The sequence below is a fragment of the Aulonocara sp. 'chitande type north' Nkhata Bay genome, linkage group LG16 (assembly GCF_057382095.1).
Source record: "Aulonocara sp. 'chitande type north' Nkhata Bay isolate Kocher_YH1m ecotype deep benthic linkage group LG16, A_spYH_male_GT1.1, whole genome shotgun sequence".
NCBI classification, from domain to species: Eukaryota; Metazoa; Chordata; class Actinopteri; order Cichliformes; family Cichlidae; genus Aulonocara; species Aulonocara sp. 'chitande type north' Nkhata Bay.
This window is the reverse complement of record NC_141359.1, coordinates 15,467,351-15,493,355: the sequence shown is the minus strand read 5'-3', so window position 1 is coordinate 15,493,355 and position 26,005 is coordinate 15,467,351. Positions and strand designations below refer to the sequence as shown.

Below are 26,005 nucleotides of genomic sequence, written 5' to 3'. Positions count from 1 at the left end.
GGGATGCATTAAAGATCTAGAGCTGGAGATACAGCTAAAAGACAAAGTGCCTGTGCAAAAGACATATAATGCAATCCCCAGACACCTTTATCAGGAGGTAAAAGCACACATACAAGACTTACTCAATCGGGGCTGGATCCAAAAATCTTGTTCTTCATATTCTTCGCCTGTGGTATGTGTCAGGAAGAAAGATGGTGGCCTTCGCTTGTGTGTAGACTATAGGCTCCTGAATGCAAAGACACTGCCTGACAGACATCCCATCCCGAGAATACAGGAGATCCTGGAAAACCTTGGGGGCAACTCCTGGTTCACAGTATTGGACCAGGGAAAGGCTTATCACCAGGGTTTCATGAGTGAGAACAGCAGACCCTGTACTGCATTTATAACACCATGGGGACTCTATGAGTGGGTTAGGGTCCCATTCGGCCTTACTAATGCCCCAGCAGCATTCCAGCGCTACATGGAGGGATGCCTGGGAGACCTCAGGGATGAAATGTGTGTCCCATATTTGGATGATGTACTCGTCTTTAGCTCAAGCTTCGAACAACACATCCAAAATGTGAGGAGAGTGCTGCAGCGCCAAAGAGAATGTGGTATCAAATTAAGGCCACAGAAGTGTGACTTTTTCAAACGTGAAGTCTGCTATGTGGGGCGAGTGGTTTCAGCAGAGGGATACAAGATGAACCCCAAAGAAGCTGAAGCAGTGCAAGCACTGAAACAGGAGAAACCATCGACCGTGAGAGAGGTGAGAAAGTTGATGGGTTTCCTCAGCTACTACAGACCCTACATACAGGACTTCTCAAGGACAGCCAAACCCCTCTATGAACTCTTAGCAAAGCCTAAGTCTGAACACAAGCAGCATGGGAAGAGTAAGGAGTGCCACCGCAAATCTGCCCAGCTGCCACCATCCCATCCAATCCAGTGGATGACAGTTCACCAAGAGACATTGGACAAAATGGTAAACCAGCTGACAAACCCACCAATCATGGCATATCCAGATCTAGAGAAGCCATTTGTTCTTCATGTAGATGCCTCTGAGGATGGTTTGGGTGCAGTCTTGTACCAGCGTCAAGGGACTGCCCTGAGAGTCATAGGCTATGGATCACGGACACTGACAGCTGCAGAAAAAAACTACAAGCTACATTCAGGCAAGCTGGAATTCCTGGCACTGAAATGGGCCATAACAGAACGCTTTCGTGATTATCTGTTTCATGCGCCTCATTTTACTGTGTACAGTGACAATAACCCGCTGACATACGTCATGAAGTCAGCGAAACTGAATGCAGCTGGACACCGCTGGGTGGCGGAGTTGGCAGATTATCGGTTCACTCTTAAGTACAGGCCAGGGGCAGCGAATCGAGATGCAGATTTCTTATCAAGAAGAGGAAAGCCCATTGAAGATATCATGCAGGAATGCACAGAGGAGTGTCAGCAAGATGACATTGAATGTGTTGGGAAAGCCCTAGAGAGAGAGAAAACAGGGGAAGTGAACTGGATCTCAGCTGTCACCTGTAATGTCAACGCGCTGCCAGAGGGATGCATCGTCTCAGAACCAATACAGCCGTTTGCAGTTGACGACATCAGGGACGCCCAGGATGCAGACATAACCATAAACAGAGTTTTGTCCCTGAAAAGAACACACACCTACCTGAAGCATAAAGAAAAGATGGCGGAGAGTGAGGCAGTTAGGTACCTTCTTCGGCAGTGGCCCCATTTGCAGATCGATGGAGATGGCATTCTGAGGCGTGAGACCACCAGGAGAAAACAGTTTGTTGTTCCTGACTCATTAAAGCCCATGGTCTATAAACATCTACATGAGGAGATGGGACATTTAGGAGCAGACAGGATGGTTGCTCTCGCCAGGGAGCGCTTCTTCTGGCCTAAAATGTGGCAGGAAATGGAGCACTATGTCACTCAGGTGTGTCGCTGTATAAAGAAGAAGAAGCCTAACAGAATAACCAGAACACCAATTCAGAGCATTGAAACCTCTGCGCCGTTTGAGATGATATCCATTGACTATCTGCATTTGGACAAGTGCACAGGAGGTGAAGAATACATACTCGTAGTTGTGGATCATTTCACCAAATGTGCCCAGGCAATGCGACAAGGGACAAGTCTGGGAAGACTGCGGCAAGAAAGCTCTTTGATGACTTTATCATGCGCTTCGGTTTCCCATCCAAAATACACCATGACCAGGGGAAAGAATTTGAGAACAGCCTTTTCCGCAAGCTTCAAGGCTACTGCGGTATCAGCCATTCTCGTACCTCCCCGTACCACCCACAGGCCAATCCTGCAGAGCGCTTCAATAGGACACTCCTAGGTATGCTCCGGACACTTGAGGAATCTCAGAAGTCAAGATGGAAAGACTATCTGAACAAAGTAGTTCACGCCTACAACTCGACTGTGCACGAAGCAACAGGATTTTCTCCATTCTTCCTTCTCTTTGGCCGTGAACCAACATTGCCTATCGACCTGCTCTTCCCAAAAAGAGAAGAAGAGAAGAGTCAGTCACACAGTGGCTATGCAGAGAAATGGAGAGGAGTTATGCAAGAGGCATATACAATTGCGAGGCAGAACATGAGAAAGAGTGCAAGAAGGGGACAGAAAAACTACAATCGACGTGCATGGAGCTCTGTGCTTCAGCCAGGTGACCATGTCTTGGTGAGAAATCTCACACCCAGAGGAGGTCCTGGGAAACTGCGCAGCTATTGGGAGGATATGATTCATGTCATCACCGAGAGGAAAGGTCCTGATAGTCCAGTGTATGTGGTTGAGCCATTGCAGGGAACAGGAAGAAGACGAGTGTTACACCGTAACCTACTGTTGCCGTGTCCTTACCTGGTTGAAGAGTCTGGGGTGTGTGAAAGCAGCCTGAAAGAGAAAAGCCGTGGAAACAAACAGAGACAGTCAGCAAGAAGACATCAGACCAAGCCCGATACTGACCAAACAGACACAGGCAGTTCTAGTGAAGACGACTGTCACATGTGGACAGCACTCAGATATGCTGATCCACCCCTCAATCCAGAAACGGGGGATTTCTGCCCCCGGAGTGACGCACTCGGAGAGAAGTCTGAGCCTGCTTTCAGAGCAGAGGGGCATCCTGAAGAGGAACAGGTGGAGGAGAGACACAGTTTGGAGGAGGAGGTTGAAGTTCCAGCTGTCGGACCCGAGAGTGAGCAGAGCGATGCTGAGACATGGAGGCACAAGCCAAAGAGAATGAGACAGCCCCGGCGTGTCTACACATATGAAAAACTAGGCCAGCCAACCGTCCAGCAATGGAGCACATGCCCTGTCAGTGTGAACAGCCCTTCAAGTGGCATCCATCATTCCTCTGTCCCACCATCATTCATGTATCCTTCACAGTATGAATAGATATAACAAAAAAAAACACAGAGTCAACTTCACAAGAGAGTTTAATCTAAGCGTAACATTACAGTTGTAGTTCATGTTGATGTGGTATTGACACATGTTACAGTTAAAAGAGAAACAGGTACTCTGAGCATTATTACTATAATAAATAGAGGGAAGGTTTATCATTCTAGCGTCAGAGAGTTAAGACAGTGGTAAGTGCAATATGGGTTTAATGAACTCATGGTTTTGAAGTGTGTAATCACATGATGTTGGGGTGTAAATGGTATTTTCCTTGTCCCACTGCGAAGATTTGGCGGGCCCACCAATGCTTCGAGGGACAACCCACCCTTCAGTACAAAAGGACTATGAACATTTAGTTTTGTATCGTGACCATGAGAGAGACTTGTCCTGAGATACTAAGAGATGGTATAGCCTCTCACCCAGTAATGTGTAATATGTGGGGAAATACTTGTTTGCTCACTCATCTTTGGTTAAATGTTCTATTTTTGGTAAATTGTCAGAGATTAGAAAGAAAATGTGTGGCAACATTTTTTTTTGTGGGGGAGGGTGTTGCGCTCTAAAAGTAGTTATAAAACTTAAATTTTTCTGAACTGTTGGGAAAATCTTTAAAGACTATTCTTATTTAATTGTGTTTTGTTTTTGGACACATTTCTAGTTATTTTTTGTAGTTTACTGGCTCCAGGAGGTCAGAGGTCAGATGTGTGATGTCATCAGTGAGCGCAGAAAAAAAGTAAACAGTGTCTGAGACGTGAGGGAGCGATGTTTTGCTGATGATACGCTCTCCTGCCTGTAAACTCCAAACCTGAACTGAGGGGAATAAAGTTGCAAGAAAAAGGAGAATTGAGTCATGTCTCTCTGAGGGTGCAACAAGTGCAGTGGTGTTTTTAACCCAGTCCAGTTTATTATCTACATATAATCCGAGGTATTTATGGTCCTCCACAAAATCCACATTGACCCCCTGGGTTGAAACAGGGGTCAAAGTTTTCCTGGTGTTCCTAAAGTCCACAATCCAAACTTTGTTCTGTGCCACGTTGAGCTTCAGATGATTCTGCTCGCACTACATGATTTTCAGACTTTAAATAAGTTTGTTTTGCAGCAGGTTTCATGATATGAAAAAAAAAAACATCATGTCACGTGTACAGACCTGATATCTGGTTTCAAACATGAGGACTTACATGTAAGCTTTAAATATACAGTTTATCCAACCCCACTGAGCGGTCCTTTAAATCTAACCTCTCTTCTTCCTCTCCTGTCCTGTCTTTCTTATCTTTCTCCATGTCACGGCTGCCGAGGCGAGCCGTGTGGATTTAGAAGGAGGACCCAAGATGCAGGCAGTGGATGAGATACCGGTGGTTTTATTTACAGAGGTGTAGTGGCAAACAAACGGTGGGGCATAACAAACAACTAAAGAAACCTAAACTGGGAGAACTAAAAATAACAGACCTGGGAGCATATGACAACGGATGATGAATAGCAGAGAGACGCAGACGAGGAACACAGGGTAACAGACTGACACGGAGGAACACAGACTGACACGGAGTTACACAGACGAACCGGCAACAGGCAGGAGAACACACAGGGCTTAAATACACACACCAGTAATCAGGGGATGAGAGACAGGAGGGCAACACAGCTGGGAGGAATCTGGGCTGACGGGACAGGGGAAAACGTAAACTGATCACACTCACATATGACACGGACCTTCACAATAAAACAGGAAACTCAGATACATGGAACCAGACAAGACATTGAACTAAACAGACAGATTCACAAACAGATGGGGAGACACCATAGACAGACAGATACAGACGCAGACTCAGAGGCAGATCGAAAATAACACAGAACTTAAACAATCATCTAGAAAATGATAACAAACCAAAAGCGCTGGGTCACCGACCCAGGACCATGACAGTACCCCCCCCTCAAGGGCTGGCACCAGACAGCCCAGCAGAAACGAAAAAACGGACCAAAATAAAACAGAAAACAACCCGACCAGGGCGGGCGGAGGGGGCCCAGGACGGAGGGACAGAGTCCAAAAAGACCCAGATGGTCAAGTTCAGGAGGCCGACCATGCGAATGGCAACGGGGTAGGTCCGGATGCCGGCCACGCAGTAGGCAGTGGCGTGGAAACAGTTCTGGGGGCCGACCGTGCGGACGGCAACGGCGGCGTGGAAACAGTTCTGGGGGCCGACCGTGCGGACGGCAACGGTGGCGTGGAAACAAGTCCGGAGGCCGGCCACGCGGAAGGCAGTGGCGGCGTTCAGGAGGGCGTCCACGGTGGCGGAGATGCCCAACAAGCGGCCTGGCAGATGACCGACGATGTGGAGGTGGTAGTAGGGGACCTGAAGGCTGCGTGGCCCCTGCAACCCCAGGCGAAGCGGAGGCTGGACCAGACGGGGCGGAAGCGGAGGCTGGACCAGACGGGGCGGAAGCGGAGGCTGGACCAGACGAAGTTGATGAGGACGCTGAAGCGGAAGCTGGACTAGGCGATGCTGATGAGGATGAAGACAAGGAGGCTTGACCAGACGAGGCTGAAGCAGAAGGGGAGGCCGGACCAGGCGAAGCGGCTGATGAGGAAGCTGAAGCGGAGGCCGGACCAGGCGAAGCGGCTGAGGATGCTGGAGCCGGACCAGGCGATGCTGAAGCAGGAACCGGACCAGGCGAGGCCGAAGACTCTGAGGCCGCAGCAAGCGAGGATGATGAAGCTGCAGCAGGCGAGGATAATGAAGCTGCAGCAGGCGAGGGTGAAGAGACTGCAGCAGGCGAGGGCGATGAGACTGCAGCAGGCGATGAGACTGCAGCAGGCGATGAGACTGCAGCTGGTGGCTGGACGGGCTCCTCGGGCCCCCCAGCTGACGAGGCAGATGGCTGGACGGGCTCCTCGGGCCCCCCAGCAAAAACAGTCTCAGAACCAGTGGGCACTGGAGCCCCTGGCACACACAGAACAGAACCAGCAGGTGCGGAGACCTCTGGCAGGAACGCAACAGAACCAGCAGGCACACGGGCCTCTGGCAAACACATAGCGGCCTGCAGCTGCGCAGAGCATTGACCCTGCTCAGGCAGCGACAGCTGGGTGCAGTCCTCAGCTGGCTTCTTAAACTCCAGGGGTCCAGAGTCTGATGGGGGCTGAAACCCAGCCTCTGGGGAGGCCCTGGAGTGCATCTCAGTCTCAGAACTGGCCAGCCTTTGAGGAATGTCGACATTGTTCTTGGGTTTGTCTCTCTGCTTAGAGTACGGAGTTGTTGAACTGTCCGTTATGGGTTGGACTGACATGGCTTGCTGTACAGGAGGAGTAGGTGAAGGTGATGGCTGAACAGGTGGTGGAGCAACTGACACAGGATGCAGGGCTGGTGACTGCTGAACAGGAGGCTGAACTGAGGATAAAGCTAATGATTCTTCTGCTAACCGGGCTACTGACTGGGCCATGGATTGTAACAGGGTTTGTAATAAGTCTGGCTGTGACTAATCGAGCTATGGATTGTGAGGCTGAATGTGGCGGAGGTGGCGACTGGGCTTCTGGCCGGGCGGCTAACTGAGCTTCTGGCCGGGCGGCTAACTGAGCTTCTGGCGATAAACAGTTTTTGTCCTGCGCCGTACAGAACATCACCCCTGAGTAAACGGTCCCACAGTTCAGACCAATAATACTGTCCTGTCCACTCACCACAGCTGGCTGCTCGGAAATCCCCAGGTCCGACTGTGGCGAGGAGCGTCGGCAGCGTGAGCGCCGTTTCCCCCTCGAAGGCTGGGTTGATGGGCCGGGCAGAACATCCTCTGTCGGACTGGGCAGTGAAGCATGAGCTGCAGGGTGGGTGGTAGCAGCCGGGGGGTGAAGACGGAGTCCATTCAGAATGAAATTCTGTGCGAGCGGGTGAAGTGAGCTGAGCAGCCAGGGGAGACCAGAAACCAAGCGCTGTAGCCGATTAGCCACGGCTTGGCGAAATTCTCTCCCCTCGTGCTCCAGCCACGCGTTGATTAATTTGTCCACGGAGTAAACAATGTCCTCCCGGAGCTCCTTGGGCGGGTTGAATGCTGCTGGGTCCATAGTGGCCGGTTCGTACTGTCACGGCTGCCGAGGCGAGCCGTGTGGATTTAGAAGGAGGACCCAAGATGCAGGCAGTGGATGAGATACCGGTGGTTTTATTTACAGAGGTGTAGTGGCAAACAAACAGTGGGGCATAACAAACAACTAAAGAAACCTAAACTGGGAGAACTAAAAATAACAGACCTGGGAGCATATGACAACGGATGATGAATAGCAGAGAGACGCAGACGAGGAACACAGGGTAACAGACTGACACGGAGGAACACAGACTGACACGGAGGAACACAAACGAACCGGCAACAGGCAGGAGAACACACAGGGCTTAAATACACACACCAGTAATCAGGGGATGAGAGACAGGAGGGCAACACAGCTGGGAGGAATCTGGGCTGACGGGACAGGGGAAACGTAAACTGATCACACTCACATATGACACGGACCTTCACAATAAAACAGGAAACTCAGATACATGGAACCAGACAAGACATTGAACTAAACAGACAGATTCACAAACAGATGGGGAGACACCATAGACAGACAGATACAGACGCAGACTCAGAGGCAGATCGAAAATAACACAGAACTTAAACAATCATCTAGAAAATGATAACAAACTAAAAGCGCTGGGTCACCGACCCAGGACCATGACACTCCATCTCTGAGTGAAGTTAGCTCTCTGAACCTTGAGCTAGCAACACACTCTGCAACAAACTGAACACAAACAGTTTGTGTGTTGCTGATGTTTGTTGAACTCATAGAAATGCTGCATTTGAAATGACCTGAAACAACATGTTATTCCCTTTAACATGTTGTTTCAGGTCACTTCAAAGCATAAATGCTCACTCGTCTTCTGTACAGCTAGCTAGATGCTGAAGTAGCCTAACCATACATACCTGCAGTCGTTCCAGTGTTGCAGAGACGAGGAATAATAGCTCCCACTTAAACCAAAAGTAATTAAAGTAAGTAAGTAAAAGAAAATTTAAGGAGTAGAAAGTTCAGATACTTGTTTGAAATGTAGGAACTAAAAGTAAAAAGTAGTCAGAAAAAAACTACTCAAGTAAATTAGTGTTTGTACTTTGTTACTTCCCACCTCTGCTGATTAAACAGCTTTGTTAGAGGTAGCACTGATAGTTCCTTTCTTTATTTTAGTTCATGTTTTCTCTTTTGTCACAGCTCTGAAACACCGATGGAAGCCATCACTGTCTGCCTGTTCCATCATCAGCCCAGCTGCCCTTGCTCTGTGAGCCCCATCACCAAACCCTTCACACTTTCTGTAGATAAACCTGTTAAACGTGTCCCAACTCCAAGTTCACTTCTGAGTCAACCAAACTTCTTCTGATCATGGCAATTATTTCTCAGAATGTTAAGGTGATAGTAGGCTAAATGTCAGTCTTTCTGTGACTGGTAAAATTCAGGTTTTCACCCACGTCTACAAGATTTCTGGCTCGGTTAGTGGTCATTCATTTTAGAGTAAACCTGGGAACTGAACTTTAAGCATTCTCTCTGATTCTCAAAAATAACTACTTCAGTTTTATTTAGTAGGAAAAACAGGCCAAAATACAAGGTACACAAAATAGCAGACAAAAGTTAATGACATGCAATAGTGACATGTAAATTCACAAGTTAAAGAAGACTCCAGCAGCTTGACCTTATAGCAGGATAACCACAAGGTTCAGGGTCACCTGATCCAGCCCTAACTATAAAGTTTACTGCCTATTCTTAAAAGTAAAGACAGTGTCTGTCTCCCGAAACCAGGGTGGATCTAGATGAGAGGGGTCTAAAACTTGAAGGCACTGCCTCCCATTATAATGCTAAATACTACAGGAAACACAAGTAAGCTGGCAGTGTGATGGCGAAGCTCTCTACTGGGACTAACGACAAGGTCTTTTAGATCATTTGGGATTAAATTCAATGTTGGATTTAAGAGGGCAGCTAATATGAAGAGAAGCTGAAGGCTTTCATGGGCCTTTTAGAACAACTTGGTAATATCCAGTCTAGACATAACAAATGTATGAACTCATTTTTCAGCATCACGCTGAGACCGAATGTTTTTCTTTAAACAATAATGCACAGACAACAGGAAGCTGTCCTGGACGTCTGCTCATTGTGCAGCCTGTCAGAAGTTAGTAAGGTAATACTTTACACCACCACCAACTGCTTTTATTTACACAAACAGCACTTCCATTCTGAGCATCCCTGTCCATCTGAGGAGATGTTGCTGCACACCTTACACACACAATTTTCCTTGCTCTGCGTTGTGTTCTACCCTCATACTTGGCTGTGTGTTCTGTCTGCCTGTTAAGCCTTGTCATGATTCCCAGTCTAGTTAGTTTTCTGTTCTTTTTGGCGTCCACCAAATAAAGCTGTTCTGAGTTTAGTTTTGCCATCTTGAGTCCTGCACTTGGGTCCTCCGTTCCTGCCTGCTGCACACAGACCATGACAATATATGATGCATGATGTCTTATGATCTGTCACTTTGTGTTTGATGGCAGGAGTTAGGGCAGGGATTACAAAGGAATAAAAAAGTAGTGTGAAACTAAAGAAATAAAATAAAGAAAACATTTTCTTAAATGATGGTGAGAAGTAAAGTTTATCAAGAATACAGAGAGGCTGTACACCTGCCTCTTCTTCTTCTTCTGAAAAGTTAGGAAGTAAAATAATCAGATAAATATGTAAATAAACAAATAAATATAGCTGAAAAAGCCCACAGAAATACAGAAGTCCACTGGTCTCTAAAATAAGCTAAAGCAACACATGATCAGCAGTTTAAAATGCATATGTGTGTGTTTTTAACACTAGATGGCGCCATCAACCCAACCATCAGCTCTGAGCGACTCAGCCTCTTCATCTTTAGGGCAATGATACAAAATTCAATTATTTGTACCTTGACAGTATACTTTGTGGCATCTGTTGCTTTACTGTAAATCTCAAGAAACCCTGTTTAAAAAAAAGATTGCAATGAGTTATACGCTAAATATATTTTCATTTTAAGTCTGATAGAATTAAAAAATTTCAAATTAAATGTTTAAAAAAGGCAGAGAAAAGAATTAAAGATACATAGATATGGGGCAGGGGATGCCTCTGAATCTGGAACTGAGTACTTTTACATTAGTACTTTAAGTGCATTTTGATGCTATACCTGTACTGTATCACTGAAGTAAAGAAGCCCGTTTCATAAAATTGTTATTCTATACAAAACCATATTACTAATAAGCCACATAGCATTCATTTGTGTGCTGTTTTTTCACTACATAAAAATAATGTCTGTAGTAATTATGGGATTATTAGGAGGAAGACATTAATGCCATAAACGTTTAATGTACTGCCGTATAAACTGTCTCCTTCCTTCCTGTATTCCAGTCTGTGTTTAGTGGAGGAGGCCCCGGGTTTCCTTCTCAGCACATCCTGACTGGGTGGAGCTCCTGGATGACAGTGGTTTTCCTGCTTGAGGCTCAGACAGGCCTAAACTATTCAGAGTTATTTTAGAAGTTTCATCCCAAATCCCTGTGGGTTTGGTCATCATGTGTCTGGCAGGGTTTTTTCTGTGCTCACATTATTTTCATGTCATTCTGGTACATTTCCCTTTAACGGAGAGGCTGAAGTGGTAGTCATTTGCAAGCTGTTTGTTTTAATTTTGAACATAAAGCCAGGTAACACTGAACTTGACCCCTAATTGAGTCAAGCATTCTAATTAATCAGTATTATGCAGCTCTATGTATGCAGTGCATTGGGTAAAAATGAAAAGAAAAAAAAAACCCACATGGAGCAAGCGTGACCCAAAAATAAGATCACACAGACAGTTGGAGGACAATTATAACAAACATATTTTTACACACAGTTTATAAATGTCAAATATCTGTGTATATTTGTGATTTCTGCAGCTGTCTTCCTTTCCTCTCATAATGCCCTTCATCCATCAAGCTGCTTCCTTCCTTTGTCTCCTTCCTTTCGTTCCTTCAGACCAAACAATAGTTAACATGAGTGAAAACATCATTAACGAAGCAAAAACAGGCACGATATCAATTCAACCTCCTAGGACCCTGTGTCCACATATGTGGACATCACATTTTGGGTTATTTAGACTAAAATACTCAATTTTGCTCTACATGGGCCTGATATCCACTTACGAGGACATTATACTGCTACTGTTCTATGAAAATTTTAATATCCTCATATGTGGCTCTTATTTTTCTTAAAAACAAAAATATGGTAAAAAAAAAATCTGGTAATTCTTTGTTTTTACATTCATCGGGCCCCAATATGCCCAAATATCAAAGAGAAATTAAAAATGCATGCTGTGGAAGAGTTCGGGGCTTAGTAGGTTAAATTACACCATAATTATTTTATATATTAATAGGTGCCTGCTAATATAATCTTACTGTGGTCTGTAGTCACTTTAATAAACGTTTTATAGAAAACTAAGATTTCCAAATTATGTCAGTTTGTATTATGGCTGTCTCAAAAAAAAAGCATCTCCTACACTGCACAGCCTTTCCACAGTGTCTACTCTTTCATATACATATGGTGAAAACTCTCTTCTAGAGTCCTCTGCATTGATTGTTGCCAATGATACACTTAAGGAGGTACCCGAAATGTAAAACACCTACTTGAGACACAGATAAAAAAATAACACTTTATTCATGTGTTAGAAGATCATATTGCATGGGGTGGTGGGGGTTGGAGAGTTAACTTAGGAACAGAGTTGGGGTCCCAGACTCAGGAGATATAAGTTGGGGTTTTTCTTACAGCTGCGCCAGAGCTCTGAGGAAGTGGCACTAATATGAAAACTATTACCAAGCTTTTAACACAGACTAAAAGGCCAGCTGTCTCACAGTCTGTCTGGCAACAGTTTAGGGTTTCAGTGCACCAAACTCTCAATAATCAGTCAACATTAACAGAGGAAACATCGAGTGAGGGAAATACTCCACATCACCTGCTCTTCACTAATGTATCCAAGACACTGTGTAGTTCCCAGAGCCACACGCACAATCACTGAACAGTTTGTCGCACCTCCGCCTCCCTGTCCCGCTGTCAGCCATCTGCCCATCTGCTTTCACTGACATAGCTGCCAGTGCGTAATTTAATCAGAGCCCTTTTTACCAGCATGCTCGTGTCACACTGTATGGATTCACACTCTTTAAGCTATCTGGAACTGAGAGGCTGACTGCTGTCGCTTCATCTTTGGGTGCTAATTAAAAACATCTGGAGCAGAGCTGGAGGGCAGCAGAACATGTGGCATCAAACTGCAAGACTGAGCCAGTGACCCCTGCACACACCTTCACAATGCTGACCTTAGACCTCTGTCACTCTGTGATTTCCACTGAAGACTATTAGGAGTCAGAACAGCAGGCTGATGCACAGGAGGCGCCCTCATTAGTGACGGAACGACACACATGACATTTTTCCAAAGAACTGCTCCTTAATAATGTGTTCGACAGTTTAAGCTGGGTCACACGTCTCCAACACCTGAATTTCTCTCTGGTTTCCGCTCTACTTGTTATTATTTTTATGACGACAAAAACTTCTAACTCAGACTCTCTTTAGTTATTTTGCTGTCGTTTCATTATTTAGAAAGGATGAGTGTCTTTGAGTACTAAAAGTTACCCAACAATTCTTTTTTTAAGTATCTTTAGTCAATATCTCCGAGTCAGAATAACTATCATAAGGGGCTCAAAATGCTGTAAACATGCTTTCATCGTTATGGCCAAAGGAGGGAGGAAAAACATGTTTCAGTGTAACATTTGTCACTGCAGTGCAACAAGTTATTGTACTGAAGTCAGTAATCACTTTATGGTTACAATTATCTTGTTGCTTGCATCACAAAGGTTGTTGAGTTGTCTACACACCAGCATCGAATGTGTCCTTTTCTTCCTGCTCAGTTGTGCTACAGTCAGCTGATTGTGGTTTGTGTGCAGTGAGGAGGACAGTGGTGGAGCGGTATCTAACTTTTGAGAAGCAGAGATTTGCAGATTTTTATATCAGCAAAGGACAAAGTGCAACGGTAAAGTGCAAAATGCATCAAAGTATTATACTGCTAACACAACATCGACTGTTTGCAAACATCTGCTGAGGGACGAGGAGTCAGGCTTGTAGCATTGTAGACTTCATTTCTACCTTTACATGTCTCTACGGTGGAATCACCGTGGGGACACTGAAGTCTCTTTGGACTGGCTTTAAACCACTTTTTGCTTTATGTTAGCAGCATTGTGTTCAAACTTAAACAATAAAAGAAAGAGTGTATGCGTTGGCGTGGAAGACTGTAATGGTATGTGACTGCACACTTCAGGTTATGTTAGTGAGTAAAACAATCGTGACGTAATGAGTAGTGTAATAAATTACTTTCTTCGGAGAGTAAGAAAGTAATGCATTGCGTGACTTTTAAGAAAAGTAAAGTGTAATGCTTTATATTTTCGACTACGGACCCCAACAGTGAAAACGACAACAAACAGAAAGAAAACCTTCAATAAAAACGTGCAGAACAACACAGAGAGACACATAATGGCCTCCATGAAGCAAACAGACCAAAGTAAACTAAAAAGAGGCTTTAACACCCGCACAGTCTTTGAAAGCAACACAACAGCAAAACAGAAAACACAAGAAAGCAGGAAACATACCCTTTTAGTCATGGTCGTCGGTTCTTGGGTGCTTGGGTCTAGGTTTTTGTTCTGTTTGGTTCTGAGAAGTAATTGGTTCATTTAGTTTTCTTATAATAGTATAGCATATAATAGTAATATTTTGCATTTCCTTGTGCTTTTAAGTTTTGATATTTACTAATGTTATGATCTCAGACGACACATGAGCAACAAGTATAAGTTTTTATGGCAGCTTTTATATTGATACTTTTTATAATTTAAATATTTTATTGTTTTTTTTATTCACCAAAAATGGCGACGGTATGAAAGTGAACCACTTAATAAAGCAAAGCAGTAGTGTTTGTAGAATCCTCAAACCCCAGCGTGCATTCAAATGTAATTGAAATGAGCCGTTTCCTGTTTTTCTTATTTTATTTTGAAATCTTAGCGGAAGTTGTGTTCTTGGTGCCTTTTTGCTAACTTGTTTGTAGAGGGAAACTTTTCTCCAAGGTTCGCGCTCCTCCTCTTCACGCTCCTGACGTGCAGCCACTTCAGCGGCGTACTCTTTAAGCATTAGCCGCTTTACGAAGTCATCTCTCGGGCTTTTTTCACTTCTTTTCTTAAAACCACCGAGCAAAAGCCTTTCCTGCTATTTTTCAGTGGAAATTCAAAATAAATTCCAAGGAATCAACAGCGTGGACCGAGGCGGGATGGGGCGGTCCAGTTGAAGTTGCGAGCTAAAGACAGGCTGAGTCTCCTCCGGTGCTCCCACCACAGTAACGCCAGTCCCCGCCTTGGAGGCCATGGGCTGCGGCTTGCGAAAACTAGAAGACCCGGAGGATAGCAGCCCCGGGAAAATCTACTCCACCTTGAAGAGACCGCAGGTGGAGACCAAAACAGACACCGTGTACGAGTATGTACTGCTAGACTTCAGCTTGGAAGGTAGGCGTGTGGCATATTTAATCCATCAATCGATTAGCTGACAGAAAATGTCTTGTTTGAAGATGTCCCATCAGTGTTTTAGAGCTGCACATATTTCTTATAACGATGATATTCATCCTCTGTTGCTTCACACTCTGAATACAAACTACAGCAAAGATAAACGGACTGACAGAAAATGACCCACTAACAGTTTCTGATAGTCCGTCGCTTTTTGTGTTGCAACATCATATTCATGAGCACATAGCAGGTTTTCTTTGTCTTATCAGAAATCTATTTGCGTAATCTTATTGTTTATACTGATATTGGAACATGTTTACTGTTTTATACAGCAAATGATTCATGAGAAAAATTTTACATTTAACTTTTAACATTTTCCAAGTGCTTCAAAGTTAAAACGATTAGTTGATTAATCAATTGATTGACAGCAAATGGATGGCAACAGTTTTGGTGGATTCTTAACCTGATGCTCAGAACAAATGAAGCAACTTAAAAACAAACAAAAATATCATTGTATTATTATTGTTTTTTATTATTATTATTATTATCATTATTATTATTATTATTATTAGTAGTAGTAGTAGTATTAGTGTCTGCTCGGTGATTGACTTTTCCTCCTGTCACCATGTCACAGGCTGGACAGGGCAGAGTCATGTGACAAGATACAATGGGGAAGTATTAACAGAATTTAAAACCAATAACAGCAATCAACACGGGCAGATTATATCGGTTAGAGGATCTGAAGAGGTTAATTTTTAGCTAATCTCCCAGCCTTACAATCAAGTATGCTGTGAGATGTTCTGAGGCAGTGATTTGATTATTCAAAATGTTGATTGAACATTTTTGGTCAGCTGTTGTAGCTGTAGGCTTGTTGTCAGTTTTTCAAATTAAAAGGACTAAACATTTGGCTGTTTTTTGTATTCTCCTCTGTTTTATAAATGTATAAAGTGCATATTTTTGGGGCTGTTGCTTAGATAAGACAAGTGCACCTAATTCAGTTGCAGTTGCATCTCTAGTTTGCTTCTGGTACCTCTTACACTGGCCTCAAAGTAAACCATTGTTGCTAATTTTAATGGACCCTTCAGCTGAACAAATAGTTCAGGTTCTTTCCCGTTTCCTCTTAACAAAAGCCTGAAAGTGTTCCTTTTTCTAATTCAAGCATTCCTCTTGTTTATTTGGCCCTAAAATAACCATAAATAGCAAACGTTATGATACTGTAGTTTGTTATTCCCCGGGGAAAAGTGTAATAAAAGCACCTTACAGCCAGACAGGAAGCATCTGATGTCCAGATCACTGTTTTAGAAAAAAAGGAAATGACCTGTTAGTTTACTTTCAAGTGTTTAGCATACATGTAATGAGTTAGCATCTAACTCTTGGTTTCTCCTGGTAACAGGGCTGTTTGCCTAGCCTATCATGAAATAGGTCACCAAAGGTTTTTTGTTTTTGTGCCCTCCTCCCTGCCTTTGCTAGTCACTTGTTACCTCAGCAAACACACGGACACACAGATTGACGTACCTTCTTATGCAGTTAAATGCAGCATCCTTCCAGAGTAAACAACACCACCTGCTCTGATGTGGAGTTTCATTTGAACATATGCGAAGGTTGCTGTTTTTCAAGGCTAATCCCTTCATCTGGTCTCCCGACTGGCTGTTTTCACTGTGACCTATTTGGAAGGAAATGGTGATTAAGTTCTGAATGGGAGCTGAGCACGTTAACGTCAGGCCAGCACAATGATGAATTGGGGGGGAAGTACTGCGGCCAAAGTTAGAGGAGGTCAGGGGAGCAAAGTGCTCCTGTTGTGCTGTCTGCAAGAAGGTAGCAGTAGAAGCTACCATTGTCTGAGCTGTCATTATTGACTGATAAAGCTGCAGATTTCTCTGCACTATTATAGTTACTATTATAATCTTTGTTATTTTTGTAGTAGTAGTAACAGTAGTAGTTTTGGTGAAATGTATTATAAAATTAGTGGCTAAGTATAGGATTTTTTTTGTTTTGTTTTTTGCTAATATGCCACCTTAATGTTTCATTAAGATTTTAACTCCTGCCTTAGATAGTGACAGTTAACCATAATATCTGAACACAGCCTTAAACATCTGCAGCAGTAATATTGATCCGTATAACACTGATTGAACATTTGTTCATCAGAATCATTACTTTTACTTTAACCCTTTAAGACCTACCATAGAACCAAGTCTGCCAGAGCTTATATTATATTTTTACATGCTGTGGAGCCATTTTTGGGATCATTTCAAGTTGCTATACATCAATACAACCATTATAGCCCGAATTTTAATAATATGCATGCATTAAGTGCATAGTAATCACATAAATTGCAAAAAAGTGCAATAAACTACAAAAAAATTTAAAATCGTTTTTGTTTTTTTAACATATATTTCTAGTTAGAGAAATTTAAGAGGCTTATCCCTCAAAACTGTAAATACAAAAAAGTTGTACAAACTAGTTTCCCACCACAGGAAATTTATTTTAAGTGTCTTCATAGTTTTATTTTTGAAATATACCAATTTTCATATACTGCAGGAAAAACGAAAATAAATATTATACTGCAAATTTGCAAAATAACAGCATATGCATCAAAATAAACTATTTCCAGCAGTGCAATATGAGTCCTAAGCATCCCAGAAACGACACAGAAAGTCATAAAGTCAAACATAACTCTTAAAAACACAAGTATAGGCTCATGAGGCCCCGATGGTAAAAAAAAAACTACCGTACATTTCCGCAAAATGACATCACTTCCGGTTTCGGGCAGGTAATGGCGGACATGCGATAGTTCACGCTGATGGACGTAGGAAGTGTTACAAACAGCTGATCGGATCGGCAAAGCGTGTTTCTGGAATATTATGTTTTTGTTGCTGCAAGTGATTTTTATGCAGTTTTTGCAAAGCTATATGTGGAAGGAAACTGTGACCTAGGACAAGCTGATGGCATAAGATGTAAGTACAACTCCTCCGGTTTCATATGCAAAAAAAATTATTGCGCTAGCTTACGTGGCTGCAGTACTACCGGGATTTAAAAATAGTTACGCAAAATGGAGCGTGTCCGCTCTGACCGGCTTTAAAGGGTTAACTGCACTTTACTAATAATACACAGTCTGACTTGTAGTGAGGTGTTTTCGTAGCATGTTATTGGTACTTGTATTTAAGGAACGGTTCTAAAAAGTAGTTCAGATGGTGATTAACTTTATTAGTATACTTTAGATACTACATAACATATGGGTGAATAAAAGTAACAGGTTCGTTGGATTGTTCTATATGTTCTGTGGAATCTTTAATGTTGCCATGGGAATTTTTCTTGTTGACAGCTCTGTGTATGACCCACCAGCAGTGGGTTCATGACCCACTGTGGAAAATTATTTTAAATCTTCTGGTTCTCTGAGCCAGTCATGAGCGGGCAGTCATGGGTTTTGCCCTCAGACACACTTATAAATACAGTATTTTAGACAGAGTGTGTGTGAGTCATAGATCTACTTTAGACAAACTCTGGTTCACACGAGTTACAACAATAATGAGCTTTGTGAGGAGTCCTTGCTTCACAGTGGATTCATTTCTGTAACACAAAATTAATTTGTGCTCAGCAGCAAAGTGATGGATCACACCAGGGCTAGTGGGCTTAAATGACAATAAGAGTATTAATAAACAATCTGAAGTTATCCTGTAAATCTCGGTCACTTATATCTCTATCAAACCTCGACACGAGGCTCAGAAGCGCTGCATGTTTATGACTGTTTGTCTGAAGGGGGCTTCTTTTCTTTTGTGAGTTAAGTGTGAGAATAGCACATTAATGTTCAGGCTTCCTGTATTCTTGGATCCGTGTCATGGAATCTCACTTGAAATGTGCAAATATCTCTTGCTGAGTGTGAAGCTCCATAATTGGCACAGCTAAAGATAAACTGGAATGATTCCAGTCTGTGAAGGTCTAGTACAGACTGTTAATCTCCCCATTTTATGATTTTGTGTATTAAAAAAAAAAGGGGGGGGGGGGTGTGGGGGGTCTGTAGTGGTTTAGTCAGTTGGATTTTTTCTTGCCAAATGAGCCACGAAAATGATCCTCAAAAAGCCAATCTGTGCCACCAAATGTGCACCACATTTACTGGCTGGTGATCAGATTTCAGTTGGATTGTTTTTAAGGACAGATTTTATGTAGGTTTAATGTTTGAGAGCATGACTAACATTCCTGATGAGCACCTGGCCTGCAGATGTCTTACAGCCACCAGAGGTCAGGTTGAACTGTATGCCTGTGCATATTTATTTATGAAACACATCAAATCAAATCACTTCTATTGTCACATCACATGTGCTGGTACACTGGGACAGCACATGTGAGTGAAATTCTTGTGTGCAAGCTTCACAAGCAACAGAGGTGTGCAAAATACAATAAGAATCTGAGAATTATGAGGATAAATATATGTACAAATATAAGAATGTATGCGCTTTACTGAATATGTATACCAAATATGTGTATATATATACGTGTGTGTGTGTGTGTGTGTGTGTGTGTGCATATATATAAAATAAAATACACAATATACAGAGGTAAGCAGTTGAATCGCTGGGTATCTTTATGTTTGTTTAATATTTAGGTAGATTTTTGTTAGTACCTCTAAAAATTGTGTTGTTTGTCCAGTATTATGCCAAATGTTGGGAAATGTAATATGCAAACATAGGAAACATCCCACAGTGAAGTGCACTAGTGAGATTGTGGGGCAGTGAGCAAGTCGGCTCTCATCCAGTTATAAAAATATTTAAATGTAACATTTCTCATTTTGCCCAGAATACTGTTTATTCATTTAATTAGTTTGTCAGTAATTTGGCTCATCCTGAATAAGGATGAGTTACACTGGACATTGGTGTCTCACTGGCAAACAGGAAGTGACACATTACAAAGCTGTATGGTGGAGGCGGGTAGTTGGGTCCTTACTATGTAAAATCACCTTGACACAGCTGTTGTCCTGAACTGGTGCTATATAAGTAAAACTGAACTGACTCAACAGTACTCTGAACAACCCAAATGTCACATTTTGGGTTTAAGAGCTTTGCTCGTTGTTGTTAGCTCAGCCTCACTACTTTCTCACTGAACAGAGCAGAGAGGGTGAGTGTGGTGCCTGTGCTGGGAAAACAAGACCTCATTGTTAAAGGGTCCTGTCCTTGGCTCAGAGGGCCTTTTTGAGGGAAACAAAATCCACTAAATATGTATGAAAATCTTTAGATTATTATTTTTTTAAGTAGGATCACAACTGGATTTCATAAATTCAATTCAATTTAATTTATATAGCGCCAAATCACAACAAAAGTCGCCTCAAGGAGCTTCATAGATACAGAGAAAAACCCAACAATCATATGACCCCCTATGAGCAAGCACTTTGGCGACAGTGGGAAGGAAAAACTCCCTTTTAACAGGAAGAAACCTCCGGCAGAACCAGGCTCAGGGAGGGGCGGGGCCATCTGCTGCGACCGGTTGGGGTGAGAGAAGGAAGACAGGATAAAAGACATGCTGTGGACGAGAGACAGAGGTTAATAACAGATATGATTCAATGCAGAGAGGTCTATTAATACATAGTGAGTGAGAAATTTGACTGGAAAGGAAAAACTCAATGCATCATGGGAATCCCCCGGCAGCCTACGTCTATTGCAGCATAACTAAGGGAGGATTCAGGGTCACCTGGTCCAGCCCTAACTATATGCTTTAGCAAAAAGGAAAGTTTTAAGCCTGATCTTAAAAGTAGAGATAGTGTCTGTCTCCCGAATCCAAACTGGAAGCTGGTTCCACAGAAGAGGGGCCTGAAAACTGAAGGCTCTCCCTCCCATTCTACTTTTAAATACTCTAGGAACAACAAGTAAGCCTGCAGTGTGAGAGCGAAGTGCTCTAATAGGGTGATATGGTACTACAAGGTCATTAAGATAAGATGGGGCCTGATTATTTAAGACCTTGTATGTGAGGAGCAGGATTTTGAATTCAATTCTGGACTTAACAGGAAGCCAATGAAGGGAAGCCAAAACAGGAGAAATATGCTCTCTCTTTCTAGTCCCTGTCAGCACTCTTGCTGCAGCATTTTGGATTAGTTGAAGGCTTTTCAGTGGGTTTTTTGGACATCCTGATAATAATGAATTACAGTAGTCCAGCCTGGACGTAATAAATGCATGAACTAGTTTTTCAGCGTCACTCTGAGACAGGATATTTCTAATTTTAGAGATGTTGCGCAAATGGAAGAAAGCAGTCTTACATATTTGTTTAATATGTGCGTTGAAGGACATGTCCTGGTCAAAAATGACTCCAAGTTTCCTCACAGCGTTACTGGAGGCCAAGGTAATGCCATCCAGATTAAGAATCTGCTTAGATACCATATTTCTAAGATTTTCAGGGCCGAGTACAATAACCTCAGTTTTATCTGAATTAAGAAGCAGAAAGTTAGCGGCCATCCAGGTCTTTATGTCTTTAAGACATTCCTGCAGTTTAACTAATTGGTGTGTGTTAAATAAATAAATGAAATTCTACCCCTTGTTCAAGGACATCATCACCTCTCCTTGAAGCAGTGAAGCATTTCTGGGACACGTAGTGGCGATCACACACTCACACACCCATCATGTATCTCCCAGTGCTCCCAGTCAGCTTGGCCTGATTCCACTTTGAGAGGAGACTGGACTTGGGGCCTGGAGCCCGAGGCAGTACATCAAAGTGCCTAATGGCTAATGCTTCCTGAGGTTATCACTAGCGGAGGGATATATATATATATATATATCTCATATATGGTATGCATATTCTGTTTCTGTAGGGGAAAGAAAGCATGTCGAGCTGAGTCTTTGTAGTTATTGATCTTTTCATAGCAAACTGCTCACAGTGCATCTTACATCCGGACAGCGCTGAGCATCCTGATCATGTTATGCCAACAAACTTGCAGCATCTCCCGTCTGTTTTTGGTAGCTTTCACACTAAAATGCAGAATTTCCATCTGTAAATGAAACTTTCTAAAAACGTTTTAAATGATGGCTAAATCATCTCTAAATGATTCCTCTTTGTTTAGGCATGTGTTTACACTTTGTCCATGGGTCATCTTTCCTTTGCACTGTTTACCTCAGCTGTAGAGATTCTGCGAATCAAGAAGGTGCACAGAAAAATAATAATAATTAAAAATAATAATAATTACAAAAATTATATATAGCTCTTTATTTTAAAAAAATCAACATATTCTTAAGACCTGAGAGCTTGTTTACGACTTCCTGAATGAAGAGAAAATTATTAGTCTTCCAGAAACAGAGCGTCATTAAGCTTAACTCAGCCTGTCACATAAAGTGATGGATGATGTAGCCTGTTGTAATAGTGGACTTAAATGGGCTCATATCAGCTACACGGTAAACGTCCCAACAGATTGCTGGTGTTACCTTCGCTTTTTGAAGCAGTTTTCCGCGCAGTTTGTTTTCTTATGTTTGTTTGTCTCATATAAAAATGCCAGGTAGCTTTATAGGTTCCTGTGTAGCATGCTCCTTCAAACTCCTGTTTGTTCTTGTAACAAGTGAGTTACTCCTGTACAGGCTAGAAGCAGTGTTGACAGAAGAATAGCCTTGTCCTGTATTTCCCTGCTCATGGACTAGCTTTGTGCAACAACTGAACAGGACTGAGGGAAATCAGGGAGTAGATGGTGATGTAAGGTGACGTGAGGACCACATCAATAAACTGGAGGATGGTTGGAGTGATGTTTATTCATGACTGACGGTGATTTCAATCGCCTTCCTCTGAGAGAGGATTGGGTTGTGAAGTGGTTTGACTGACCTCAGCCTTAGATGACTGTCCCAGTTGTGATGAGGCGTTTACTGTTTCTGCCTGCCAGGTCTATTTATTATCTCCAGAGGGTAGCGCAGTTGTCTGTAATCTCAGTCTAATCCTAGTATTTAAAGGTCCACGACAGATCCTTTCAGATTAAAGTTTGTGTTTTAGGTATTAAATTTGAAGGAGATTTCAAGGACACTGAAAGGTAATGCAGACCTAAAAATGTAACCATGAATGACATGAATAATCTGAAATGATACATATTGAAAGTACATGTGTTGTTGGTGTTTTTTGTTTTTGTTTGTTTGGGGGGGGGGGGGGTTGATGTTAGGAAAGCTAACATTAGCATTGAGCACGTTAACAGCCAACAGTCAGCAGTCATGCTTACTGGTCAACTGAGAAACAGAAAGCTGCTTTTCTAGTATTCAGATCTGCCCCTGACTCAAAAAGCTGGAGATGATGACAGGAAACCATCTGTGGGCCTCATTTTATTACATGATGTGTTTGAAGCAGTGGACTGGTCTCTCCAGCGGGAGACATTACATGGTGTAGGAAGCTGACATCAAATGCTCAGCAGTTTGGAGGTATTTGTTTCCTATAATTGATGAAGCGAGTTAACAACTAAAGAGCTCATTCAAGCTGTTTTGGCTTTTCCTCATTTTTATCCAGATCTGATTTTAGGCAAACAGTGATCATGTCAGGACTTGTGCAGCACCCACTGATTTCAGACACGCCCTGGATCGCTTTTTTTCTGGTATGAGGTCTGCTGCAGGAGACTGCACACACACACACACACACACACACACACACACACACACTGTTTGTACCATAATCACAGCTTAGAGGTTTGCATTCACCTCTTGATCCTGCTGATCAGTTACTGTTCCTCACCAGCAGCATTCGTATTTGAAGCAGATGAGCTGATAGTGGCTTTGAAAACTAAAATGTGTCAATTAATATTGTTTGCGTTAATAATTAATTAATAAACATGTAGCGATAGAGACTTCTGTGCATGTGTGTTTTACTATTACTGTTTTGTAATAGCATCCTTTTTTGGGGCCGACATTTCTACACAGATTAATTGTGAGACTACGCTGGTATTAAAAAAAAAAAAAAAAAAAAAGATACGTTAAGTATAATGACTCTATCTACGATCCATTTAAAAGAGGGAATCACCAGACAAGCCAAGATACCATTTGACAATACTTTGCTCACAATATGATATTGTTGTGATTTTTAGTATCTTTCAATAACACGTGCAATTTATCATCTTTAAAAAAAAAAAAGGTTAATAATGTCCTGAAAGTTAAACTGTCAGTATCAGTTTTATTCAATAATAAGTTATGACATTTCTTTTTCTTTTTTTTTTCTATTTCTTTTTTTTGGGGGGTTCAAAGTGAGATCAATCAATCACACCAACATTGTTACTAAAACCTGCCATAACTTGGAGTCAGTCTGCTATCAGTCTGCAACTGGATGGGGTCAAGTTAACATGCAATCTGTTTTTGGAAATACATCAATTAACTGTGATAAATCATTAAAAATCACACAGCAGTCGTCTGTCTACAAAGAAATTCATGTTAAACTATTATCCAAGTCCAAACCTTCAACAATCTCTCTGAGCGACTGCAGTTAACCTAAAGGTTGCTCTCCTTTCTTCACTTGTGTGAAGTCATGAGGTAGTTTTGTCAGCTAAGTGTGCCCAGTGTTGGCTGGGCTCAGCTCATGATGAGCCCTGAGCATGAGGTGACCCTCTCGTTTGTAGTGCCCCAGAGTATTTTAAGTATTTTGGTATCCCTATTTGCCATATTGTGATGCTATGCTGGGTCTTTTTTATTCCCTCCAACCCTGTTTAATAGAGGACAATAACTTCACATAAGAATAAAGTTCAAAACATACTAGTCCCTGTTCTCCCTGTGTGGTATTTATGTGCCAAAAGCATTAATGTGGTGGTCCTCGGTGTCATTCACTGTCTCCTCTGGGAGTGTCTCAGTCAGACAGACTCCCCACTGACATGGACATCAGACAACGGTCTGAGAAAGAAACTTCATCCACGGGGTGGACGACTCACCGCAGAGGCAGCTGATTTTGTTGAATTGTTGCATACCATTAAATGGGCATTTTAATAAAGGAACAAACTCTTTGTTAATCCCCATCACACGCACACAGTCTTCAAGTGACCTTAATTTGTTGCTTTTACAGTATTATAGATTTCTCTAAAATTAATGCAGAAAGTGTAACTTGCTTTGGCTCTGTAATTCCAGAACCTTAGATTTTCTCCCTGCTGATCGTTTTCATTCCTCGACTACAAACGATACAAGGACTTGAAAAAACAGACGTGTTGAGGTTCGTAGTGTGGATGTCGCTCTTCATTTATTTGCTCCTCGTTGCTAGGCAGCTTTCCCTTTTTCACACCTTCACACATGGGTTTGTGAAATCCGTCTTGTAACCCGCTCCCCCCTCCATCTCCCTTTGGCTTTACCTCCCTTTCTCTCAGCTCTGTCACCCCTCTGTGTGCCCTCCTGTTATTCAACTCCTCTTGAACGGCTTCTACATTTTTACCACGTCCTTTCTAAGCTTCCCTTCTTCATCCCCTCCACCACCTCCTCCTTTTTCTCCCATACCCCACTGAACAGAGGCCTCAGTGTGCGGGTCCATGGGCCAAGTGGCAGCAGAATGGGAGGGGGTGTGAGGATTGAAACGGGGGAGGAGACGAGCAAAAGGCTGTCACAAAAGCCTTGTTTAGAGGTGTATTTGGATGCTAACACAGACGTCCTGGGAGCACTGAACTCCAGTTGTGGTGGTCTGTTTTTCTGATGTGGCCACTCTATATCACAGGCCTCATTTCATGATACAGTAGCTGCGTCATTAGCCTAAACAAACTATGTAAACCACTATGTTCCGCTACACAAGCTAACATAAGATGTGACATGATCCTAAACAAGCTAAAATTAGCTTAAACAAGACACATTCCTAGCTTAAAATAAAGGCACTAATATAAAGTACTACATTATGTTAAACAAGATAACATTAGCTGCTATGTTAGCCTAAACAATTTAACAGCATGTAAAACAAGTTAATTTTAGCTGATATACTAGCCTAATCCTTTGAACATTAGCTGCTACATTAGCCTAAAGAACCGAAGATAAATTGCTACCTTTAAATAAAAGCATTAACAAAAGCTGCTACAATTTCATATTTGTCTAAAAAAACAAACAAACCACGAGCTAATAAAAACAGTAGTATAGGAAGATAACTGGTGTAGGAGTCATTTTTCTTGTGCCCCTATCTTTATCAC

The 26,005-nt window shown here is 42.6% G+C and overlaps 1 protein-coding gene across 1 annotated transcript in view; it reads left to right on the top strand.

Annotated features, from left to right (window-relative positions):
• The first annotated feature begins 14,316 nt into the window (after positions 1–14,316).
• The window catches only part of rftn2 (raftlin family member 2), a 27,878-nt gene continuing 16,189 nt past the window's right edge, over positions 14,317–26,005 (top strand). The window contains exon 1 of the mRNA XM_086265479.1: positions 14,317–14,928. Within this exon, the coding sequence (XP_086121605.1) occupies positions 14,790–14,928 (139 nt within the window). The 5' untranslated portion in view covers positions 14,317–14,789. The remainder of the gene's footprint in view (positions 14,929–26,005) is intronic.